The sequence below is a fragment of the Callithrix jacchus genome, chromosome 12 (genome assembly GCF_049354715.1).
Source record: "Callithrix jacchus isolate 240 chromosome 12, calJac240_pri, whole genome shotgun sequence".
Lineage (NCBI taxonomy): Eukaryota > Metazoa > Chordata > Mammalia > Primates > Cebidae > Callithrix > Callithrix jacchus.
The window spans coordinates 119956049-119981270 of record NC_133513.1 but is presented as its reverse complement, the minus strand read 5'-3'; the positions used below and the strand labels follow the sequence as shown (position 1 = coordinate 119981270).

General features: G+C 45.7%; 1 protein-coding gene across 8 annotated transcripts in view; it reads left to right on the top strand.

Annotated features, from left to right (window-relative positions):
- The window catches only part of C12H10orf90 (chromosome 12 C10orf90 homolog), a 268251-nt gene that overhangs the window by 35705 nt on the left and 207324 nt on the right, over nucleotides 1-25222 (top strand). For 6 of the 8 annotated variants that reach the window (XM_078346754.1, XM_078346757.1, XM_078346756.1 and 3 more), the window contains exon 2: nucleotides 16304-16376. Coding sequence is in view for 6 of the 8 variants with exons in the window: in XM_078346756.1 (XP_078202882.1) it covers nucleotides 16304-16376 (73 nt within the window). In the remaining 2 variants the exon portion in view is untranslated. Of the gene's footprint in view, nucleotides 1-6058; nucleotides 6147-16303; nucleotides 16377-25222 lie in introns of all 8 variants that reach the window. The other 2 variants (XM_054243468.2, XM_078346755.1) reach the window with 1 other exon arrangement.

Genomic DNA, 25222 nt, shown 5'->3' with positions numbered 1-25222 from the left:
AAAATAGATTCATTAATGATGCAAATGAGAGAATTAGCAAGCAATGGTCTATTAAAAAGCTATTACAAATATTATATTGTTTTCTCTTTAAATTCACGGATTTAAGAAAAAACATCACTGTAATGGGGCAAGAAATGGATGATTTTTAAAGAAGAACTTTTTGATAAGAAAAATATGATACACTCTAAAATGGAAATTTTACTGGATGGGATTAACAACGGATTGGATACTGCAGAAGAAAAGATCAATGAACTTTCCAAAATGAAGACGAGAGAGAAAAAATTAAGGAGAGAGAGAGAGCAAGAGAGGATATTCAGAGAGGAAGAGAGGAGCATTGTAAGATCTATCTGACATCATTTTGGCCAGTTTCCACCAGGGAATTGTGAACTTGTCGGGAGACCATATCCACATTTCAGCCAAACTGAGGGAGATAAGAGATGGTCGATGAAAGGTGGTGGCGTGGTTAAGAGAAAGAGCACTGGATTGAGCTGTCTGGGCTCTTGCTGGCTGAGTGACCTTGGCAAACTTCTTGTTCTCTTTGAGCCTAGTTTTCTCATCTGTATTCATATGAACAATGATCATATCTGCCTTACAGCATTGCTGGGGGCATTAAGAGAGAACCTATATAAAGCATTGAACCTTGCCTGCCTCGTGGGGTTGGCATGGAGGCTGTACCCCATGAAAATGAGTTGTTGTCTAAGTTTCAACATAGATTTTCCCACCATCTCCAACCCTGTCACAGAGCCATGGCGCACAGATGTGGCCCCTGGGTGCAGGCAAATTGTAACCAGTATTTTATAGATGCTGCTCCTGTGACCTGGAGAATGATATCAAGAAGCTCAACACATATGATTAGATACACAGAGAGAGTGAGGGGAGGAGTGAAGAGAAGAAAATTTGAAGAAATAATGGCTAAAAGCTTTCCAAATTAATGACATTTGTGTCAAGCATATAATAGCCGAAGCCAAATTCTCAAGGTTGTCCCATGTCACATTAAGTGTTTCCAAAATGATGGTCTACAGGGCTATCAGTAGGGGTTCTCCAGTCCAAGGCAAATGTTTGTTTTCTTGTGGTCACCATGCACAAATTAACTGAAGCAGCTGCTGCTGTTCTTACGACTGAGATGATGTCAATTCAGTGTAGGATCACTTATTGTGTCTATTCTGATTGGTGATTAGAAAAAGGAAAACATCAGCCTGGCGTGGTGGCTCAAGCCTGTAATCCCAGCACTTTGGGAGGCCGAGGCGGGTGGATCACAAGGTCAAGATATCGAGACCATCCTGGTCAACATGGTGAAACCCTGTCTCTACTAAAGATACAAAAAATTAGCTGGGCATGGTGGCGCGTGCCTGTAATCCCAGCTACTCAGGAGGCTGAGGCAGGAGAATTGCCTGAACCCAGGAGGCGGAGGTTGTGGTGAGCCGAGATTGTGCCATTGCACTCCAGCCTGGGTAACAAGAGCGAAACTCTGTCTCAAAAAAAAAAAGAAAAAGGAAAACATCTAGCAGACACAATCTGTATTTAATCTTTATTTGCTGCCTAACAAACTATTACATATAGAGCAGCTTGAAACAACACCATTGATTATTTGTAGATCAGAAGTTCTGGTTAGGTGGGTTAGGTGGCTTCTCTGATTAGGATCTCTTCAGGTTGAATCAAGATGTCACCTGAGACTGTGATCTCTGAGGCTTGGGAGTCCTCTTCCAATATCATTGGTTCTTGGCAGAATTCAGTTCCTTGTGGCTACAGGACTGAAGTCTGCATTTTCTTACTGGCTTTTAGCCAGAGATCATTCTCAGCTTTTAGAAGCCTGCCTCAGGTCACTGTCTGATGCTCTAACCATGGGCAGCTCACAGCATGTTGTTTGCTTCTTCAAGGCCAGAAAGAGTATATCTGCTACTTTGAATCTCTCTGACTTCTATAAAAGGCTCACTTGATCAGGTCAGGCCCATCTGATATCCTGTCCCTTTTGATTGACTCAATGTCAACTGATTAATAACCTTCATTACATCTTCTCTTTTGATTGACTCAATGTCAACTGATTAGTAACCTTAATTACATCTGTAAAACCCAACCCTTTTGCCATATCATGTAACTTAATCATGGATGTGATAGCCCATGATGATCTTTTCACCATCAAAGAGAGGGGAACATATAGGGCATGTACACCAATGGGAATGAATCTTAAAAACTGTCTGAGGCCGGGCGCAGTGGCTCATGCCTATAATCCTAGCACTTTGGGAGGCTGAGGCGGGTGGATCACAAGGTCATGAGATCAAGACCATCCTGGCCAACCTGGTGAAACTCTGTCTGTACTAAAATACAAAAAAAATTAGCAGGTGTGGTGGTGAGTGCCTGCAGTCCCAGCTACTCAGGAGGCTGAGGCAGGGGAATCACTTGAACCCAGGATGTGGAGATTGCAGTGAGCTGAGATCGCGCCACTGCACTCCAGCCTGGTGACAGAGCAAGACTCCATCTCAAAAGACAAACAAACAAACAAAAAAACCATCTGAGTACTTGGCCTGCCACATTATATTTTACATTTTTGCATCTGTGGAGTAAAGGAAATAGAAGGAGCCCTTGGGATTGAGAGCACATAGGTTGGAGTCTCTGTCTGAGAGCTCCATGAGGCAAGGTGAATGTAATCCGCTCTAGCTCACCATGTGCCCCTGGCACCAGGTCAGCTTTCAGTAGACATTTGTGGGATACATTATAAATGAAGAAATGAGTAAACAGAAGTGCATGCAGTATGGTTTAGATGAGCACCTGAGGCCAGGGTAAATGACGGTTGATTACGTAGTGCATGTAAGAGATCTTCCTTGATTCAGTACTTACATTAGTCTCTATTACAGATTCACTCATTTTTTAGTGATCACAGGCAGACAGACAGATGCGCAAACAGGTAACAGCTCTGTTCTGTCCAAATGAAGCTAAAAATGAAGGTCACTTGCTTGATCAATCTTTTCATTAATCCAATTCCAAAAAGTGAAATTGTTTAATTTCCTCTGTGAGTCTAATTTATATCTCTTCTCCATCTAGAAAGGCCTTTCAGACAGCTCGAAAAATGAGTATCTTGGAAAATATCCCAAATTTAGGAATAGTAATGTATTAGAGAAACCAATAGGGCTGGAGATAAATGGGAGAAATATTTTCTCAAAGTAAACAACACATTGCTTGCCATTTATGTTGACTACAAGAAACCACTTCCCAGCAAAGAGGCCGGCAGCCAGAGGTAAGTGCATTGGCAACCAAGGCCTGTGTCAGAGCTCAGATGCCTCTGATTTAGCCCTCAATTTACAGAAAGTTCAGAGATCCCTTTATTTTAGCTGCAAATGCGCTCGACTCCTCACTGATGCTTTCTGGACACTGCCGGCTTCTCAGCACATGGCTCTAGGTTGGTTGCCTCATATTGCTCTTATTTTAAAGGCAGCCTGTTTGGTATGAAGTCCTGGGTCAGCTGTGTGACAGGGCTTGGCTATTGGATTTGCAGAGAGGCTCAGAAGTGAATGGGAGATGCCGTGTGCTTACAGCCTCACTGCTGATTGGAAGTAGGAAAGATCTGTCGTTCCCAATGCATGCAGCCACTGTGCTAGCTCTCAGATATACAGGAAAAGAAACGGTGAAGACTCTCTGTGGAGCAGATCCACAATAATGGCCATTTATTCAGGTTCAGCCTCTGCAATTTGGAGGAAGCTTGCAAAATGAAAATCTGATCCCCTTGTTTTAAAACTATGGAAATGGCTAGGAGCAATGGCTCACCCTTACAATCCCACCATTTTGGGAGACTGAGGCAGGAGGGTCATTTGAGCCCATTCAAGACTAGCCTGGGCAACATAGTGAGACCCCATCTCAGTCAATCAATCAATCCATGAAACCAAGGAAAACTGTCAGCAATGGTACGAAAATATAAATCATTCTCATTCTATTCTGTAGTCTTTCTCTTGACTTTTTCACGTTTTTAATTTGCTATTTAATGTTGCTCTAAGTAAAAATTAAAATGTTAAATTATTGTCACAGATTTTACTTTTCAGCTTTACATTGTGCAATGACCTTTTTTAACACAAATGCAAAACCCTTTAACTCACAGGTAGACTCACCAAAATGATACAATTCATGTTTTTTGTAGCGCACAGATGCATATATGTATTTCATTCAAACCAGAGTAATGGAAGTGCTGCAAACATCAACCATTTCTAATTTCATTGCTTGGCATAATTTTGCCAATACTCTCTGCCCTTTGGCCTGCTGATGAGTGAGGAAAGACTGCAAAGAAAGGAAGTAGGGTTGCCCTGTCTTCCTCTTCCTTCTGCGTCAGCATTTCAGCATAAGTGACTGGCTGTACAGGGAAGCAGCGTGAGTACAAGAGATTCTGACAGGACTGCTGGCCGCTCGTGTCTTTCACAACGTCATTGCCTTCTTTCTGCCTCTGATGTCAGTCTGGTTCCAGTGGGAAGCGGGACATTGAGGATGGCTGTTGGCATTTCAACTTCCTTGATCTGGGACAGAATATACCCACCTTGTATCCACTGTCCAACTTCCTGAACTCCCACACCCAGACTTTGTAGGTTCACCCGAAGTCTGTGAATGAGGGACACCTTATGTCAATGGGGTGGCAAGGAAGTCAGGGCACATGCCTCCTCTGCCCCCAGCATGCTCCATGATCCTGTTGGATGTCACTTATAAAACACAAGTTCAAAGGCAAAAGTATTAACATTTTCACGATGGTGATATCAAAAGCGCAGGCCCCCAAAAGAAAAAAAAATGATCAGTTGGACTTCATCCAAATTGAAAACTGGGTGCATGAAAGGACACTCTCAACAGAGTAGAAAGGCAGCCCATCCCCAACATGGATGAACTGTGAGGATGTGATGCCAGATGAAATAAACCAACACAAAGGGACAAACATTGTTGGACTCTGCTTATGTGAAGAGCCGGAATTGCCAAATTCACGGAAGCAGAATGTGAAATAGAGGCTGTCAGGGGCCGGGAGGAGGAGGAATGGGGAATTACCATTTAATAGGTACAGAGACTCTGTCCAGGATGATAACAAGGTTCTGGAGATGGTTAGTGGTGATGGTTGTACAACATTGTGAACGTGTTTAATTGTGAACTTGAAAATGATTTAAATGGTGAACTTTTTGTTGTGTATATTTTACTACACTTTTTAAAAAGCATTAAAAATAGTGACATTAAACTGAGCACGTGGCACTTCTGAGTCCCGGCCCCTGTGCAGGTTCACAGGTCTCACCCATGAATCTGGCTCTGCACTTACCTGTGTTTGTAGAACACGAAGGCCTAGGACAGTTGTCAGTTGCAGATTCTTCCCTTAGACAGTAAGATCCCTGAGATCAGGGTGCCTGTGTTATTTCTCATACTAGTTACATGTTTGTTGAATTGAAATTCTAAGCTAAACTGAAGCTTGTTCTCAATATGTTTGTTAAAAATCAGCCTTATTAAGATATACTTTAGATACATGAGTACTCATATGTTTTTGAAGTATATGGTTCCTTTTGTTGTGACAATGAGTATGGTTGAACCTCAGTACCAAATTGTGACATAGGCCATTTCCACAAGCCAAAAAGTCTCTGGTGCCCTTCCCAGCCCAGTCCCTGGCAGCCACCTGTCTGCTTTCTACTGCTAGAGTGTTGCCTGTTCTGAAATGTCCTATAGATGAAATCCTGACATATGTAGTACTGTTAGGCAGTGATACATTTTGGTTACAACATCTAGCATCTTAATTAAAGGAGTGAGACTCTATGGAGGCAGCAGAGGAGCCAGGGCTTGGCCTCAATCAGGTGAACTTGGATACTAATCCTGACTCCGCCATTCATTAACTCTTGGACTTTTCACAGACTCTTAGCTGCTCCAGCATCCGTTGCCCCGTAGGTAAAATGGAGTTACTAAGAGTACCTTCCCCTTGTGCCGCTTTGAGGATTGAGTACGTTGTGTATGAGAAGCACTTAGGGAAGCCCTTGGCTTATAGTAAGAGCCCAGCAAGTTATTGATCCCGTTACTATTGATGTGATTATTAATAAGAATAATATTTCTTTGCCTTTAGAATGGGATTACAGTCATACTTTCCTTTGGGAGTTGCCATGGAGATTATATAATGCCCGTGAAGCATTTAGAATGGTGCCTGGCTCTTGGTAAGCACTCCATGGTGTGGCTGCTATGAGTTTTCTGTTATGAAGCCATTAAGGACCAAATTTTGCTAGTCTTCAATACGTAGAAGTTATCTCTTCTAATTCTGAGAAGATATGAAAGTCAGTCACGAAAAGGACTCCTTTTACATTGCTTGCTGTTAGTCTGGGTTAAAAAAAAAAATCACAGAAAACAACCACCAGTGTAAAATATACAAAATCTGAAGGCCTTTCTTCCCCAGGCACGTGTCATACAAACAGGTGTCCCAGGGAGCAGGAAATGCCTTTGTTCTTGTTTTTCTTTCTTTCTTTCTTCTTTCTTTTTTGTCTCTGTTGCTTTGAAAGAGAAAAACAACAATTAAGAGTTAAAGGGTCAAGTAGGCTACTGAATTCTCAGAACTTTCTGAGGCGTTCCCAAGTCAGAGTAACTTCAGTGTATTTGATTTCAAAGTATTTCAAACTGTTCAGGACTCTCATTGGGGGAAAGAAGGAAGTGGTAGTAAACAATTCCTGGGGAAGGACGTTTCCACGTGGTATGAGAAACGGACTCAGTTCTGGAATCATCAGCTCACGCTGTAAAGCACAGCTCAGTCTATTGAGCTTCACTTTATTGTACTTTGCAGGTATCAAGTTGAAGATTTGCGGCAATCCTGTTGGGCACGTCTGTCTGTGCTGTTTTTCCAGTAGGATGTGCTCCCTCAGTGTCTCTGTGTCACATTTTAGAAATTCTTGCAATGTTTCGAACCTTTTCATTATTATATCTGTTACGGTCATCTGTGATCAATGATCTTTCATATTACTATTGTAATTGTCTTGAGGTGCCACAAATTGCACCCAGAAAAGATGCCAAACTGATCAAGAAACTGTTTCAACAACAAAGATGTTCTCTCATCTCTCTCCCTCTCTATTTCCTGAGATACAAAAGTATGAAAATGAGGCTAATAAGCCTACAGTGGCCTCTGAGTGTTCAATGAAAGAGAGAGTTTCAGGTCTCTCACTTTAAATCAAAAGCTAGACATGATTATGCCTAGAAATGATTAGTCTGGAAATGATTACGCTTAGTGAGGAAGACATGTCAAAAGCCCAGTCGGGCTGAAAGCTGTTTGTCTTGCACCAAAGTTAGCCAAGCTGTGAATGCAAAGGAAACATTCTTGAAGGAGATTAGAAGCGCTGCTCCAGTGAACACACGAATGATAAGAAAGCAAAACAGTCTTATTGCTGATACGGAGAAAGTTTGAGCGGTCAAGACAGAAGATCAAACCAGACACAACATTCCCCTAAGCCAAAGCCTAATCCAGTCATAATTCTATGAAGGAGGAAAGAAGTGAGGAAGCTGCAGGAAAGAAAAGTTTGAAGCTAGCAGAGGCTGGTACATGAGGTTTAAAGAAATAAGCTGTCTGTATAATATCAGAGTACACGGGAAGCAGCAAGCACTGACATAGAAGCTGCTTCAGTTTACCCAGAAAATAACAGATGGAGGTGGCTAATCTAACAACGGATTTTCAGTGGAGACGAAGCAGCCTCTATTAGAAGATGATGCCATCTAGGACTCTCATAGTCAGAAAGGTAAGGTCAGCACCTGGCTTCACAGGACAGGCTGGCTCTCTTGTTAGGGATAATGAAGCCGGTGACTTAAGCTGAAGCCAGTGCTCACTTCCCATTCTGAAAATGCTGGGACCCCTAAGAATAAAGCTAAATCTACTCTGTGCTCTGTAAACAGAACAACAAAGCCTGGATCACAGCGTATGTATTTGCAGCATGGTTTATTGACTATTTTAAGCCCACTGTTAAGACCTGCTGCTGAGAAAAAAAAAGATTTCTTTCAAAACATGACTGCTTATTGAAAATGAACCTGGTCACCCAAGAGCTCTGATGGAAATGTACAAGATTAATGTCGTTTTCATGCCTAACACAACATCCATTTTGCAGCCCGTAGATCAAGAAGTAATTTCAACAGCGAAGCCTTATGATTTCAGAAATACATTTCCTAAGGCTATAGCTGCCACAGAGGGAGATTCTGCTGATGGATCTGAGCAAAGCAAATTGCTAACCTTCTGGAAAGGATTCACCGTTCTAGATGTCATTAGGAACATTCATAATCCATGAGAGGAGGTCAGAATAGCACATTAGGGGCCGGGCACGGTGGCTCAAGCCTGTAATCCCAGCACTTTGGGAGGCCGAGGCAGGTGGATCACCAGGTCAAGAGATCGAGACCATCCTGGTCAACAAGGTGAAACCCCATCTCTACTAAAAATACAAAAAATTAGCTGGGCATGGTGGCGCGTGCCTGTAATCCCAGCTACTCAGGAGGCTGAGGCAGGAGAATTGCCTGAACCCAGGAGGCGGAGGTTGCGGTGAGCCGAGATCATGCCATTGCACTCCAGCCTGGGTAACAAGAGTGAAACTCCGTCTCAAAAAAAAGCACATTAACAGGAGTTTGGAAGAAGTTGATTCCAACCCTCATGGATGACTTCGAGGGTTTGAGATGTCAGTGGGGGAAGTAACTGAAGATGTTACAGAAATCGCAAGAAAGCTTGAATTAGAAGTGGAGCCTGAAGACGTGACTGAATTGCTATCATCTGGTGATAAAACTTGAATGGATGAGAAGTCACCTCGAATGAACAGGAACAAATTGTTTCTCGGGATGGAGCTACTCCTGGTGAAGATGCCGTGAACATTGTGGAGATGAGAACGTGGGAATTAGAGTATTCTCTAAACCTGTGGATGAAGCAGTGGCGAGGTTTGAGGGGACTGCCTCCGAAGTTGAAAGAGGTTGTACTGTGGAGAAATGCTACCAAGCAGCATCACAGGCTCCAGAGAACTGTTTTGTGAAAGGAAGAGTTAACTGATGTAGTGAACTTCATTGTTGTCTTATTTTAAGGAATCTCTACAGCCACTCCCACCCTGATCAGCTGGCGGCTGTCAACACCAGGCAAGACCCTCCACCAGCCGAAAGATTGCAACTTGCTGAAGGCTCAGATGACCATTAGCATTTTTTTAGCAATAAGGATTTTAAAATTAAGGTATGTATATTGTCTTTTTGACATAAAGCACACTTAATAGAATACAATATAAATATATTGTATACAATATAAATGTAAACAGCATTTCTATGTCCTGAGAAGCCAAAAGCTCCTGTGGTTTGCTGGATTGTGATATTTGCTTGATTGTGGTGGTCTGCAGCAGAACCCCAATATCTCTGAGGTATACCTGTAAGGAGAAAATGTTACAAATAATAAGAAATATAACAGAATAGGCTGAAAGAAACACTTAAGGAATCGAGGGAAATCTACCTCTTTCATATACAAAATAGCTCAGCTAAATTTGACTTTGTAACTGGATAATTAACATGCCTATATTTTGGAGTCATTCTCCCCTTATGGCTGATGTTTGCATGGAAATCTCCAGCCAACTGCTACGTTCTTGCTGCTCTCACTTGTACCTCCAAACAGATGGGGAGCTGAAGTCACCTGGTGGGCAAATGAAGAGTGAATGCTCTGCAGACCACATCTCATTAGACAGCCAGGGAGGCTGTCTTCCTCCATGTGCCTCCAAGAGCAGAAATGGTAGGAATAATGTATCCCCTTTACATCCTGATTCATCTCATTTTCATATCAGAACCCCACCAGCTACCACCCTTGAAAACAAAAGTGAAGGAGAAACAAGGAGAGACAGATAGATTGAACTGCGACATCCTCATTCAGATCCTAACAAGGAAACAATCCTACCATTTGCAATCAGATAAGGGATATTATCTCAGTAATAAAAGGCAATTGAGAATCTAAATGAAAAATCTAATGCCTTTCATGCTGATTTATTTTAGATTCGGAAAAGTTAAACCAGATGTAAACGTGAAGAGATGAAGCATGAAGAGGGAATTATGGAAGAGCGATAAATCTCAGTTTTGAGTCATTGTAGGTGCAGGGTTGCATTAACCAGAAAACACACTGTTGATCCATAAACCGATCTGACATTAATTATTGCTGCAGAAGAGTTCAGAAGATTGAATAAGAACATGCAACGCTGGCAGAGATCAATCTTGCATCTAGATTAGCAGTAGAGAGCGCATAACTATCATACCAACCCCAACCCCGGGAGAGTCTGTGCTCACCAACCAATCAGCAGTCCAACCTGGAACTATCATCTCACATGCTGTCTGCCCTCTAGTGGAACCTCCTACATCCCTTGGAGGAGACATTTAGATGCTGAAAAGAGATAGTCCTCTTTCCTTTGGACTCCAATGACGTCTATCTTTATCTCAAAGAGAAGATGCAGCCAAAAATCCACCTTTGGCCTTTGTCTCCTTGGGATCCAGGTAGACTTGGGATGTCTCCTCTGTTTTCTCTGCAAACCATGCACGTGTCCAGAGAGGCAAAGTTAGTGAGTGGGGGAAGGTACTGGCAGCAGGGTTCTGTGTAGACCCTGGGAAATTCTCAGCTGTTTTCTCTCCTCTCCTCTTGCCTGCTGTGTATAAAGTTTCTGTCCCCGTTTTGCTTGCTCAATGCTTTACAAAGCTCAGGAGCCATCTCTACCTACCCCAACCACCCCTACATACAGACACAGGCACACACACACACACATGCACACACATACATTGCGTTCTAGTTGGAGAAGGGATGACCTAAGTTAAAAATAAGGCTGAATCATGGCTCTGGCATTTAGTAGCTCAGTGACCTACAGCAAATTACCTACTCTCTCCATACCTCAGTGTCCCTATTTATTAAATGCAGGAGAATGTCTGCTGTATGGGGGTTGAAATAAATTAGGACTGGATGAGGGGGTATATGGAAAACCCTAACTCAGCAGCTGGTGATGAGGATTCATCAAATGTCCACAGTACTGATTGACAGTCTCCATCCCAAACTCTTGGGACCAGATGTGATTCAGCAATAATTTTTTTGGATTTTAAAAAGATAATATTGTACAACAACTCCATCAGGATCTGAGATAGAACTCTGTAATTAAGATTTAATTAATAAAATGTATGAATATTCATATTCAGTGGAATAAATTAACATCATAAATAGCCTTAGGTTAGCCCAGGTAAGGTTTTGCTATCAGAATAGTTCGCTGCAAACCCAGGGAGAACAACTCTTGGACTCCAGAGCTTTATACATGTTAGCATTGCAGATTAGGGTCTATGGATCCACGGTGACTACTCGGATATCTTAAAGGGAGAGTCGGGAAACAACAAAAACTGTACAATATTTGCTCATTTGAGCTCGGCTAGGATGGCAGGACTTGGGAGAACAAGTGAGAGCATGCAGGAGTTGCTTGGTAAAGCATTTAGTCTTACGTACACGGAAGGTTCTACTATTACTACAGCTATAATGTTTAGTCAGAGCCCATGGGAGCACTGCCTTTGGCTGTGGATGGAATTCATGGATCAATGTCATGTTGAAGTTACTATTGTCTTAGCAGCTACCAGGCTTGACCACGGAATTTCTGCAGGGTGGGACGGGCAGGATTGTGCCTGTGAAGTGGCAGGTGGTGTGGTGGGGCGGAAGGAAGGCTGGACCAGGGTCAGGAGGGCTGGTGTAGGTGACAGAGCCACCATTTTCTTGTTCTTGGGCGCTTAGGTTTCTTATCCTTTCTGGGCCTTAGTTTTGTTATATATATATATATATATATATATATATTTTTTTTTTTTTTTTTTTTTTTTTTTTTCTGAGACGGAGTTTCGCTGTTGTTACCCAGGCTGGAGTGCAATGGCGCGATCTCGGCTCACCGCAACCTCCACCTCCTGGGCTCAGGCAATTCTCCTGCCTCAGCCTTCTGAGTAGCTGGGATTACAGGCACGTGCCACCATGCCCAGCTAATTTTTTCTATTTTTAGTAGAGACGGGGTTTCACCATGTTGACCAGGATGGTCTCGATCTCTTGACCTCGTGATCCACCCACCTCGGCCTCCCAAAGTGCTGAGATTACAGGCGTGAGCCACCGCGCCTGGCCCTGTTATATATATATTTTTAAAAATCCGTGTGTCCTAGCCACCACCTTTTGGAGACTTTGGAGAATCAAAATGAAATCATGTGAATATCAGAGCTTTGCAAACTGGGGCATTCCACTCTATCAAAGATCGTCCTCATTTTCTTACGGTACTTGATCCTAATCATAGTTTTCTATTCCTTGGGACTGATTCTAATGGCATGGGTTCCAATTTGGGGTCCTTAATTCACTTACCAGGGTCGTGTGACTTGGGGCAAGTTACTTATCCTCTCTGCCTCACTTTCCAGATCTGTGAAGTGGAAATAATGATAATGATGCCTCTGCCACGGAGTTGTTAGAAGATCCTGTGAGGATTAATTGTCCTCACACAGCAACAGCTTCCCCAAGCTTAAATCAGGCCCATGAGTCACTGGGAACGGAGGTGGAAAATGGTTCTGAAATCTTTTTCCCGTTGTGTGGTTTTGGTCAATCACTGTTTCCATTCACTAAATAACACCCTAATGGCTTCAGAGATTTAAGGGAGACTTTAAAGGGCTGAGTTAGGAGTCACTTAATGATCACTCACAAAATAGCAAAGGCTGATCAGGCTCTCCCTCAGAGAAGTAAATAGTAAAAATCGAAGTCAACCTTTTGTTTATTGGGGAAAATATATCCCTGTGTAGAAAGAATGCCACATAAATCCCAGGCATTGCAGGCCAGAGGCCGGTGTCTCCTGCTAACTCCTAACCTTGATCAGGAACGCTGCCCTTTCCCTCCCTCTCTTCTCCCCTCTCCTGTTTTCCTCCTCCCCTATGCCCCCACTCCCTCAGAGCTCCCTCTCTACCTTTTCCCTTACTCCTCCCTTCCTTCCATCTTTTCTCCTCTCCTTTATTCTGCAAACATCCACTGTGTTTCTCATTACCACCCACCCACCACAGTGCTGGACACCAGAGATGTTCAGGTCCTGCTCCCAGCAACCTCTGGGACTCGGGGAGGCAGACCTGGTTGCGTGAGAAGGAATCCATTAGCAAGCGAGGCCAACAGCTCTCTTCTCATAGGGGTTATGGTTGAGGGAAGATGCAGACATGGGTTGAAGATTCACATGCATCAGTGTGTATTTACAAACCAAGGCAAGTGCTCTGAAGGAAAAGGAATGCTTCTGCAGGAGCTTATACATCAGAAACCTGACCTTGGTTTGAAGGCGATGTCAGGACAGACACTCATGTGGGTGGGTCATGTGAGCAGACCTCCAGAAGGACCAGGGTGATGTATTTTGCAAATAGGATGATGTGTGCAAGGGCCCTGTGGTGGGTGTGCATGTACCTGATCGAGGGGATGGGGAGAGCTCACAGAGTCTGTGGCAGGAAAGAGGTGCCCAGTGAGTGATGCCAAAGGGATAAGCAGGGGCACCACCAGGATCCTCTTCATTCTTTACCCTGATAGCAATGGAAAGTGTTGCTCTTCTGCTGAAAGGATTACAGTGAGAAACCAACAGAAAGTAGAGTCCACACCAAGCCTCTCCAGGACGTTGTGACTGAACTAAGACCTGGAGTCCACTTGATGAAAGAAGCTCCTGAATCACCCCATCGTTGAACATTCTTGAATCAATAGTGCCCTTGGCCTGTGGAACATGGTTCTAGGCTTTGGAGAAGCCAGGCATCTGCAGAAGGCTGTGGATCTTAGTCAATTTGCCATTTACTGTGAATTGCTGGGTCCTGAGAGGGGGGGCGGGGAGGAGAGAGAGAGAGACAGAGAGAGATTGAGATTATCTGTGATCCAAACCAAAGCACTTCAGTGTTTGTTACTTCATGGCAAGGCTGGAGCTCTTGACTAATGATTGCATGGTGCATCAGGAGCTTGCCAAGTGAAAATTAATTCTGTGTTGTCATATCCCAGGTTAATTAACTTGCTAGACTTGATAGAGTTACATAAAAAATATGCATAACAGTCTTTCTTAAAAGAACCACACAAGGAGGTAACCCAGGAGAGAAAAAGCTTAAAATTTCCACCGTGCCAGTTTCTCCCTGCATCCCTCCACCTCCACGACAGCTTCCAGAACTGCCTGGCTGGTGTGAAGCAGTGGAGAGATGACCTGCTGCCTCTGACACACCTACGATTTCAATTGTTTTCCAGCCCCGCATACAGTGTTGCAGCAGTTGTATTTCCTTCCCTGAAAGTGTTGATGTATCACCCAGTATTTCCCGTGATGCATCTATGCTAAGTCTGAGAAAAGGATATACAGAAGTATAATGGCTATGTGAGTATTGCCAGATATAGTCAAATAGCCAAATAATGATACTTAGTGTCTTAGTCTTCTTTACGCTGCTATAACAGACCATCTGAAACTGTAATTTATAAAGAACAGAAATTTACTTCTCACAATTCTAGAGGCTGGGCAGTCCAAGATGAGGGAACTTGCATCTGGTAAGAGCCTTCTTGCTGTGTCCTTACATGGCAGAGGAGCAGAAGAGAGCAAGCCCACCCCTATAAGCCCTTTTAAAAACAGCAGCATTAATTCATCCATGAGCCAGAGCCTGCATGACTTAAACACCTCCCACTAGGTCTCATCCTCAACACTGTTGCTTTGGGGATGAAATTTCCAACACATCAGTTTTGGGGGACACATCTAGACCATAGCACTCGGTAACAGGAACAACATTTGGAACACATTGGCTAAAAGCTAGCGTGTTGGGTCTGACTGGCCCGATCTGATTTCTGGCTCCATCACATCCAGCTGGGTGACCTTGGCCTGTTACTAAGGCCTTAGCTTTCTGAGCTTCCACAGCGGGGCTAAAAGAAGCATACCTTTCTGAGAGTTGGGAGAATTCAATGAGAGGAGGTATGTAAAGCACTGAGCATATATAACCAGTATATGTGAAGTGTCAATCATTTTCAGAACTTATTAGAATTAGTAATCACACAGCTAATAGGTGGTGGCTGAGTCAGGCCATGGTTGGGAAGCTCAGGAAGAGGCAGAGATGGTAGCAAATAACTCCTATAAGCCCTTTTAAAAACAGCAGCAGAAAACTTAGCCCAGAAATTGCCTGTAGTGAGAACATACATCCGTGTCCCACCCCATGCTTTCTCTTCCACTATGGGTTTGCGGGGAGGCCAGACCTTCTCCTGGGGACTGAAGGATTGCTTGACTACAGATTCCCCTCTGCAACCTCAGAACTGGTTGGCCAAATGCTGAGATGAGAAGGGGCCAATAATGGAAACTGAACACCAAAAAGTTGAACTCAGCTTCGGGACTGGGACATGAACTGAGGTTCAAAATCAGAGCCCAGCTCGTGTTCGGTGCATGTGTTGCCCCTTCAGGTATGCCAAGATGATGACAGGACCATCAGGACTGTTGCTCTCCAGCATTGGGGTGAGGTCACAGGATTTTCCAAGGGATGATGGGGGTAGGGCAAACCCAGTATGGAATGAGATGCTCTGGAGTCTCATCGCAGCTAGAAATCAGAGCCCAAAGTCTCACCGACAGCAAACTGCTTTGAGAATAAAGTTACAAAAAAACCTTTACCTTTTGGCAGAAAAAGTCAGCAATACAATCATACCTACAGACAACAGAACAGTTTCCTATACATTCCACTTATTTTCACTGGGTCCTAATGGCAAATTCTTGAAATGGCAAATTCTTTTGTATCTACTAAAGATACAAAAAATTAGCTGGGTATGGTGGCGCGTGCCTGTAATCCCAGCTACTCGGGAGGCTGAGGCGGGAGAATTGCCTGAACCCAGGAGGCGGAGGTTGCGGTGAGCCGAGATCGCGCCATTGCACTCCAGCCTGGGTAACGAGAGCGAAACTCCGTCTCAAAAAAAAAAAAAAAAATTTACCAATATTTACTGAATGTCCAGCTTCAGCCCAGCCAGCACCCATTCAGCACTGTGATAGACTAGATGAGAAATATTAGATGTGTTTCCTTTGTCTGGTAACAAAATCCACAGCAAAATCAACGTTGGCTGAATTTTTGTATTTTCCCTTCCTCCCTCCCTCCCTTTCTCCCTTTCTGTGCATTTTGAAATCCTCAAAAACTTACCTTTCATTCATTGGTAGAGGTATCTCAGAAGAAAATGGGAGCAAGTCCTCATTACAATCTGTGGCCGTTTCTTGGGAGAATGGAGACATTCTGGGATGTTCCTGGTTTAAAAAATAATGATAATGTACATTATTAAAGATTACGTATCTGGCAAATCAAAATATGACATTGGGAAATGTTTCTGTTTATTTTCTAGATCCACAGTCGACTCTTCTCATCCCCTAAAGATCATTCAGCCTGGGAAAGAAATGAAAGTCTTTCGAATGCAGGTAAAAGACTGGGCTCTGCCCAGGCAGTGTTCCCTTTCAAGCCTTTATTTACTCTCTCTCTCTCCTCTCTTTTTATTAATAGTGGGATGTAGATTTGAGCCTGGTTTTCCACCAAATGTGAGATGATAGCTCACTGGCTCCAACCAGATTTGAAGCTAATTTGAATTTCTGAACAGCCAGGCCTAGAGGCTAAAGGATGCCACCGTGGTTGCTTCAGGGGCACGTTTGGAACCTGAGCTTCCTGCAGAGCGTGGAGCATGTGGGTCAGGCCAGCAGGCAGAGGGCTCCGTCAGGGATGAGTAATGGGACAAACACGAATATTCTCAGAACAAAGTGGATGCGATTTAAATACAGGCAGGATATGTGCATTCATAAATCATTTTTATAAAGCTTCAGTTCTTAGCCACTAAACTGTAAAAACACGGTGAGATGGTTATAGTTCGTAACTTTTATTAAGTTTGTTAACATAAATGATGTGAAAACCAGCTCCCCTCCCCCAGCGTTTGTGAGAGAAATCCTACAGTTTTAGTCCAATGTTCTGATGGAACTGTGATAAGACTACTGGGTTAATAGACTATTTCAATTTAGAGACGAGCAACATTCAATTCTAAAAGAATGCTTTAATGTCACAATTTTATTTTTAATCCTCAATTTTAATTTATAAATGTTGGAGAGGAGCCGCTGTAGATGAAAAGTGCATGTGTATATGTGTGTGTCTGTATGTATGTGTATGTGGATATATGTGCATGTACGTATATGTGTACGCACATAGACACATTTATATCTTCTCCTACCACCTGCCTGTATCAAAGGAACCTGAATTCCTTTCCGTAACTGACACAGTTAACCCAAGACAAAAACATTACTTGAAACAAGCTTTCATATTTAATCCTTTCTGGAAGTCCCAAAGCATGGTTTACAGCTTCTTTCTTCCCCCTGCCTCCTCCTCCTCCTCCTCCTCCTCCTTTTCCTCCCCCTTCCCCTCCTCCTCCCCCTCCTCCTCCTTCTCCCCCTCCTCCCCCTCCTCCTCCTTCTCCTCCTCCTCCCCTCCCCCTCTCCCCCCTCCCTCTTCCCCCTCCTCCTCCCCTCCTCCCCCTCCCCCTCCTACTCCTCTTCCCCCTCTCCCTCCTCCTCCTCTCCCTCCTCCTCCCCCTCCCCCTCCTCCCTCCTCCTCCCCCTCCCCCTCCTCCCCTTCCTCCCCCTCCTCCCCCTCCTCCCCCTCCTCCCCTCCTCCCCCTCCTCCCCCTCCCCCTCCCCCTCCTACTCCTCCTCCCCCTCTTCTTCCTCCTCCTCTCCCTCCTCCTCCTCCCCTCCTCCTCCTCCTTCTCCTCCTCCCCCCTCCTCCTCCTCGCCCCCTCCTCCCCCTCCTCCTCCTCCCCCCTCCCCCTCCCCCTCCTCCCTCCCTCGCCCCCTCCTCTTCCTCTTCCTCCTCCCCCTCCTCTCCCTCCCCCCTGCCCCTCCTCCCCCTCCCCCCTCCTCCTCCCCCCTCCTCCTCCCCCCTCCTCCTCCTCCCCCTCCTCCCCCCCTCCTCCCCCTCCCCCTCCCCCTCCCTCTCCTCCTCTTCTTCCTCTCTTCCTCCTCAGGGTCTCACTCTGTCACCCGGGCTGGAGTACAGTGGTGTTATCACAGCTCACTGCAGCTTTGACCTCCTGGGCTCAAGCAGTCCTCCCACTTCAGCCTCCCCAGTAACCAGAACTACAGGCATGCACCACCATGCCCAGCTATTATTATTATTATTATTTTTAGAAACGAGATCTTGCCATGTTTCCCAGGCTGGTGTCGAATTCCTGGGCTCAAGCACTCTGCTTGCCTCAGCCTCACAAAGTGCTGGGATTGCTGGTGTGAGTCACCCCACCTGGCGTTCAGCTTTTTAGGAGTGGCAGATATTTAGTTTGCACTCTTTGAAAACTTAGCCCAGAAATTGCCTGTAGTGAGACCCTGAATCCATTTGCAGACACTTCTCATGGTCTGAACAGAAAAGGCAGACTCAGGAAACATGTCTGGCCACTTATATCCCACAGGGAGTTTGGGGACATTGAGAAGAGTGCCGTGTTTTCCTCAGAACACTCAGAGGTGGCCATGAGAACGGTGAGAGCTGGTGACTTAAATGCGGATGACTTGGTCCTCTTTATCTTAGGAGCGGACATTTCCGCAGTGGATGCCTCCTGGAGAGGGGCTGAGAGCCTTAACGACTTAGGAACCAAGCCCATGCTGGCCCAAGCTGGAGGTTAATGGTCCAGGCTGCAGGGAAATTGCTCAAGCAACCCTGGGTTGGGAGAGAGACAGAGCTCTTGGCGGTTTTATTTTTTCCTTTCGTCTGCCAATATGGTCAAAGTGCTGATTATGGAAGAACACTTAAAGGGAGTCCCAAACCTTGAGTATTCTAGAAGGCGGCAAGGAGTCAGACCTAAATGGGTTTCCTGCTTCCCGGCAGGGCTGATTCTCCAAGGCACCCTCTTGTGTTTTCTGGGTCTTCCTACAAGGTGGTTTCCATCTGTTTAAGAGAAATTGCACTGGGCACTTGCTTAAAATGGCAAGAGAGATTTGACTGGAGTTCTGCAGCAAAGGAGAGAGCCTTCAGCGCAGGACTAAGCTCAGCTCTGAATACAGCAAGGGCAGCTGGAGGTTTACGGCCAATAGGCAGAGTGAGGAACTCAGCTGATGGAAAATTACGAAGAGGAAGGAACTTAGTGTCTAAGGTGGGGTAAGATGAACGTGATTAGTGATCAAGGGTGGGGGGTATTCTCCCTAAACTGGCTTAGCAGGATTCTCGCTAATCCTGGACCCAGAAGGATTCCCACTAATCCTAAAACTGGGCTTAACAGGCCAAGGGTGAGGCTTAGTCAAGAAGAGGGCCCAGAGGAGCGTGGCTAAGGTTTGATCAAGGAGGGAGTCAAGTTGCACCTTTTCTACAAAAGAAGGGCTAGGCAGCCACCAGTGCCCTCTGGGCTCTCCATGGCCAGCCTTTCTCCTTCAGGAAAGCACAGGGAGTTTAGCTCAGGTCTGGAGGCCTTGTTTCCAGGCTCATCAGAAGGGGCTGGGAAAAGGACGAAGTCTTTCTTAGCCCTCACAGTGGCTTTGGGAAACCCAGAGAACAGAGTTTTTGGTCAAGCTCTAGGTTGCAAGGACCAGAAACCCACTGTTGTAGACAAAGGGAAACTGTTATAAGGAAGCCAGTGAACCTCATGAGGATGAGGCACTGGGCTGGCGAAAGAAAGGAACCAAGGGGGCTGTGTGGGCCTTGGCAGCAAGAGTGTGTGAACCTTCCCCTAGAACTGTGGTGGTGCCTGCTGGGTCAGGCACCATCCTGATCTGATCATCAGTCAGGAGGCAAGGTCAGGTGGTAGATGCACAACTTCCAGAGACCTAATCCTGTAGGTGATGGGCTGGTAGGCCAATGTTGTAGAAGGACTCCATGGGCCAGGCGTGTAAAAGGCGTAAGTAGACCCATAGAATCTCCAGCTTGGAAGGGGCCACAGAGGTCCTTCTGTGTCTTAAACCCTTATTCATCATCCACATGCAGGAACGGGGAAGCTGCTGCTGAGTGGGCTGGCCACATAGTAAACTCCAGGGACAGGGGACTCACTCTGTGTTAAGGTAGCCTGTGACATGCTCACACAGCAGGAATTGCTAGAAAGACTTTAGGTGGCATTAAGCCAAAATAAATAAGTCTTCTTACTTATTTTTAATCTGTATTTATTAAGTAGGCAAAGAGGAACAATGGAAGATTTTTAAGTTGGAATACACTATCTGATCCAAGTGCTGGAAGACATACCTGGTGTGATATTCCAGGTGGCAGGTACTGTGTGTTTGTCTGGGGCAGTGGTTACAGTTGCTACAGCTTCTGTAGCAGTAGAAATTAGTCAAATTATTTACACGCTGTTGGGATAAGGGAAACGTTAAAGCTGTTTCTGGACAGAGAATGCTGTCGTCATTCATAAGGGAGGGAACTCAGAATCCAGGAGGCTTATGGGGTTAGGGGGTTGCTGATGGGAGGAGCCTGAGTTTGGAGTGTTTGGAAACTGCATGTGGGAGGTCAGTGTGACTTCATCTGCTCCAGATGCCCAGGAAGCACCTGGCAGTGTGGCATAGAGATCAGGAGACAGGTCAGGGTTGTAGATCTTGATATCATCATGGTGTACACGTGAATGGTAAGAGAATCCATGAGAATGGCTGAGATTACAGTGGTAGAGAAGCTATGTACCACCACATATTGGGAAGAGGATGGGGCTGCAAAACCAGGAGGAACCGGTGTGTGGGGTGGGAAGAGGAGCACTGTCCTGGTAACTGCAGAGTGGGCATCAGGGTTTTGTCTTTTAAATTGAAGGACGTAGTGCCAATGTTGACTTTGCCGTCAGTTAGCATTTTATCTTTGGAACCGTCCTTCCACTTCCTCATTTCTTGGTTTGCTCTTAGACAAGGGGGCTTTGGATTCTGTGATCTTTGAAGAGGCTGCTCTAAACTTCGGTGCTGTGGGTGATAGCCTCCAGCAGCAGCTCCGTCAGTGGAGTATTTGTTCAAACAGGGTGCATGGAGCCCAAGCAGGAAATCGGAACTGAATGTCGTCTCTGAATTTTCACTTTTGCATCCTTCCTTTTCACAATGAAGCTATTCACCTCCTCAGTCACTGGAAATTCCAGGACTGGGAAAGGGGGGAGTTGATTTCTTATAGTTAAATTGTCCGCCTGGCAAGGCCTTGGAAATCTGTTGGCCTGTGTAAAAGGTTAGTTTACTGTGACTAATAGGGTCTGAACTCGAAAGGAGAAAAGTAACTGTAGGAAGGGTGGCCATTCTGTCCAAACTCACATCTGCTTTTCAACTCACAGAGAGGTAGAAAGTCCCTTCAAATCCCCATTCTGCACGTTACAAAAAGGCTTTGTAGCATTTCCCCATCACTGTGCTACCTGTCTGCAGATGAGACCGCTTGGTCTGTGGATTGAGGATGACTGGAAGTCAGGTGTCTGGTTCAGCCATTTCTGGAGAAGTCATTTCTGGGAAATGTAAATAGAGAGGGAACCGATGAAGGTCACTTGGAACTTTTGATTACTAATTCAGTTGGTTCAGGGAAAAAGGTGTGTGGGGGGTGAGAATGGAATTTTCTCCTGATCAACTTAACCTGGCCTTTGCAACTGGCAGTTTTAAACTTTGATTGATGAGTGGGATAAAGTAATTACATTTCACTTCAAGCTTGAGGATGATTGTTCTTTTATTCCAGATTTTACAAAAGCAGCGATTTGCTTCCTTCGTAACAATAGTTTCTATTTCATTAGCACTGAATGAAACCATTAGTTGCCCCAATAAACCCCTTGCCCTTCGTGATGACTCAGGGAAGGGTTGTTCTAGGATCACTTAAAAACCTACCAGAACCTGGTGTGAATTATATTTATTTTCTCTTCCAGAAGAAGCCATTTGTAAATGCAGTTTCTCTGTGAATGACGTATAGAAGGACACCGCATTTATCTGTTTGCTCTTCCTGAAAAACCTGGTTCTTAGGAAGGCTCTAATTGCTGGAGTTTCAGTGTGTGGATTATTTTTCGATACAGAAACTATTTGATTGTGTCTCGCCCCATCTGCCTCCTTCTCACAGACTCCTCCCTGCCTGTGGGAGAATCCATGTATTCAACAATTTATGAGTATCTCCGATCAATGCAGCTCCTCTGGTCAAAAATCACATCAGTCCCCAGAGGACAAAACATAAGCTCCTTGGCAGGGCATTCAGTGCCTTTCCCCGTGAGAGTCTAGTTTATCCTTGTGTTTTTCTCCAGGTCCATGGTCTTATAAGCACCTTGCACCCAGCTCTTGCCTATCTCTCTCCTTGCCCAGAGACGACTCTGTCTGAAAACCCTTCTATATGTTTCTGTTTCTAAAGCCCTTCCTTTTGACTGAAGCTTGATTCAGCCTGCCCCATCCCACCCCTGTCTCTCCAGGGCATTTTGTCAATTGCACAGCCACAGTTCTTTCACAAGACCTTGCCGACTCATCCTTTTTCCCTCCAGGACCGCTGGCTCTGAGTGTAGGGACCTTATTTTCCTTACCTGTATGTTTCCAAGTTCAAGATCAGCAAGGAGAAGTGGTTCAACAGACGGTACGGCATCATTTGCGTGCAGGAGCTATTGGAGCCATTTCTCCTTCTGGGGCTCTCACTTTACCCTCCCAGGCAAGCCCGAGGAGCAGGGAGGGAATCAGCGAGTGACAGTGGCTGAGAACCCCATGGGGAAAACATCTGCCTTTCTGCTCTTCAAGATTTTTTCGAGTGCTTTGAGCAACAGATTCCTGACCTGCTCCTCAGCTTCCCTTGTGGAGAGGGACAGAGGCTCCCCGAGAAGTGGCTCCGATGGGATCTGCTTGGTGTTTACTCTGTCTAGCATCCACCCTGCCGTGCACAGCGGCGGTGGGAAAAGGCAGCATCGCTTTTCTGATCACTGGAGAATAAAACACATTTACTTCTGCTTCCTGTGGAGGACATCAGGAGATGCACTTGAGTCTATTGTGCCTGCCTGGGTAGGATGCTATTAGAAAGAAAATAGACCAACCGGCCCTTGCCACTGGGGCTGCGTGACACCTGTGTGCCCTCTCACAAAGACCCATGGTGCTCCTGTGCCAGCCTAGACTCTGCTTCATGGCCACCTGGGCCCTGACCCCCAGTTTTGCTGTAATCACCCCAAAATAGTGCCATAAGCAACTCTTTCCCCTCGTATGAGTTTCTACCTCTAATTTTCCCCTTGCCTATCACCAGGTAACATTATCATATTTTAAAATAATTAGTGAAATACTATACTATGAAAAGAGCTCAACTGCAGATTTCCCAGTCTATATAGCTTTGTGTCAGACAGAAACGCATCAGCCATATTTTACAGCTTCCTCTCAAAGGCACGAATGCTCAGTTACTGCCTCTTGTGCACCAAGGCAGTTGGCAACAGGACTTCATCCAGGTGTGAGGAAATCAGACATTGGGGCGGACATGTGAGAGATGGTCCAGGAGGCCCCATGTCTCATTCTCAGAAGAGTGAAATAGGAGACCTACCCATGACTTCAATGAGTTCCCTCTGAAGTGTCTGAGCCCTCACACCTCACCATGGGTGTCAGGGTGGACACTTTTGGGCATTGGTGTTCTGATCTGAATAAAAGGGCCAGGTCTGAGAGACAGGGATCTGGCACTGGGTTTTGTTTTGGCTTGGAAGGAGCACCTCCTGGGGAAATATCGTTAAGAGGCATGAGCATGATGGCTGAGCAGCAGCCCCACACCATGCGCCGTGGAGACAGGATTTTCCTGAAACCACAGAGCAGGAAAAAATGGCTTTGCGTTGGCAGCAGTTCTCAACTGAAGGTTTGCATCTGAATCGCAAATCAAGCCTAGAACAGAACTAGGTCTCCAGGTCTCACTCAGGCCTGTAGCCTCAGAGCCGACAGGTGTGGAGCCCAAGAAGTTGTCATGAGCATCCCTTGAAAGCCACCACTCAGGGTCTTTTGGAGTTTGCTGGGGTTCTGAGAAATAAAGGTGTGATATCTGCTAATCCAAGTGACTCCTGCATGTCTAAGAGTCACTCAGCATAAAGTTATTTCATTAAAGGTTGTTTCAATGGCCTCCTCTTCACCCTGGTGGCGAGCGAGGGATTCCTGCTCTGGTGTGATGGGGATGCCCACACATGGTACCCAGCACTAAACCGTTGAGGTTGACGGCTGTTTATTAGTCACATATGCTCACAGCTCAAGAGAGGAGGTCTCTGTGTGTCCTGCAGGGCGTCATGAGGATGATGCTCAGGAACAGTGTGAACATGTTGGGTCTGTGAGAGGCAGGCTTTGTAGTAAAAAGAGAGCGGGTGACCCCATATCCCCATAGGGTGGGGATACAGTGGAAAGTGGTGGTGGCCAGGTCCCACACACATCCTTGGCTCATGACCAGCCCCATCCAGAGCTCCTGAGGTCCCAGTATCAGGCAGAGAAATCATATCCAAGTAATGAACTCACTTCCCAGAGCAATGCAGAAATCTGAGTTCTAGACTGGACCCGGGGAGGCAGAGGGGCCAGTGAACCCCACCCTAGAGCCTGGGATCACTCTGAACTCAGGAGGCTATTCAATGTCAGCAATGTCAGAAACCTGGAGTCTTCCTGCCTCCCCACACTTCAGTGTCTAACCGTGACCAAGTCCCTCTGATTTCGCCTTCTCGTCATTTCTGGGGCCCAGCCTCTTCTCTCCAGCTGGCTGCCATGCTGGCCTGGACTTCTGCAATAGCTCAGCTGTGGCTTCCTCATTCTCCTCTCCACCCACAGACAGAATGATGTGCTCAGGTCACACCACCCCCACTTAAAACCCTTCCATGCCTTCCAGTTGTTCTTGGAATAAGGACCATTTTTATTGTAGTCCAAAAGGCCCCGAGACCCTGGGCCTTGCACCCTGCACTCCAGCTCCTCCCCTCTGTCTGCCACCCTCCGCCACCATGTGCCTCCTGCTTCAGGATGCCTGCCCATGCCGGCGGATTCCATCCTGCTAAGTAGCCATGACCCTCACCCACCTGACCTCTGGCCCCTTACCTGTATGTCCCCTGGAAGCCATCCCAATGTCATGACCAAGCGGTGGTGTCTACCTTTCTCTCCCCTGCTGCACCATTGCAGTCATGCTTTCGGGTTGATTTGGACGTGATGAATACTTGCTGCCGCATCCAAACTATAAGCTCCGCAAGAGCAGGGGCTTGTGTGATTGTGCTTGCCGGTCTCAGGGCCATGCCCAAGCACTCCATAACCCCAGGTGGGAGAATGGGCTGGCTGGTGGGAGGTAGGAGCTAAGTCTAGGGTGACGTCTGGGTGGGCATGGGGCTAGGGAATCAGGCCCATCTCTAAGGCAGACA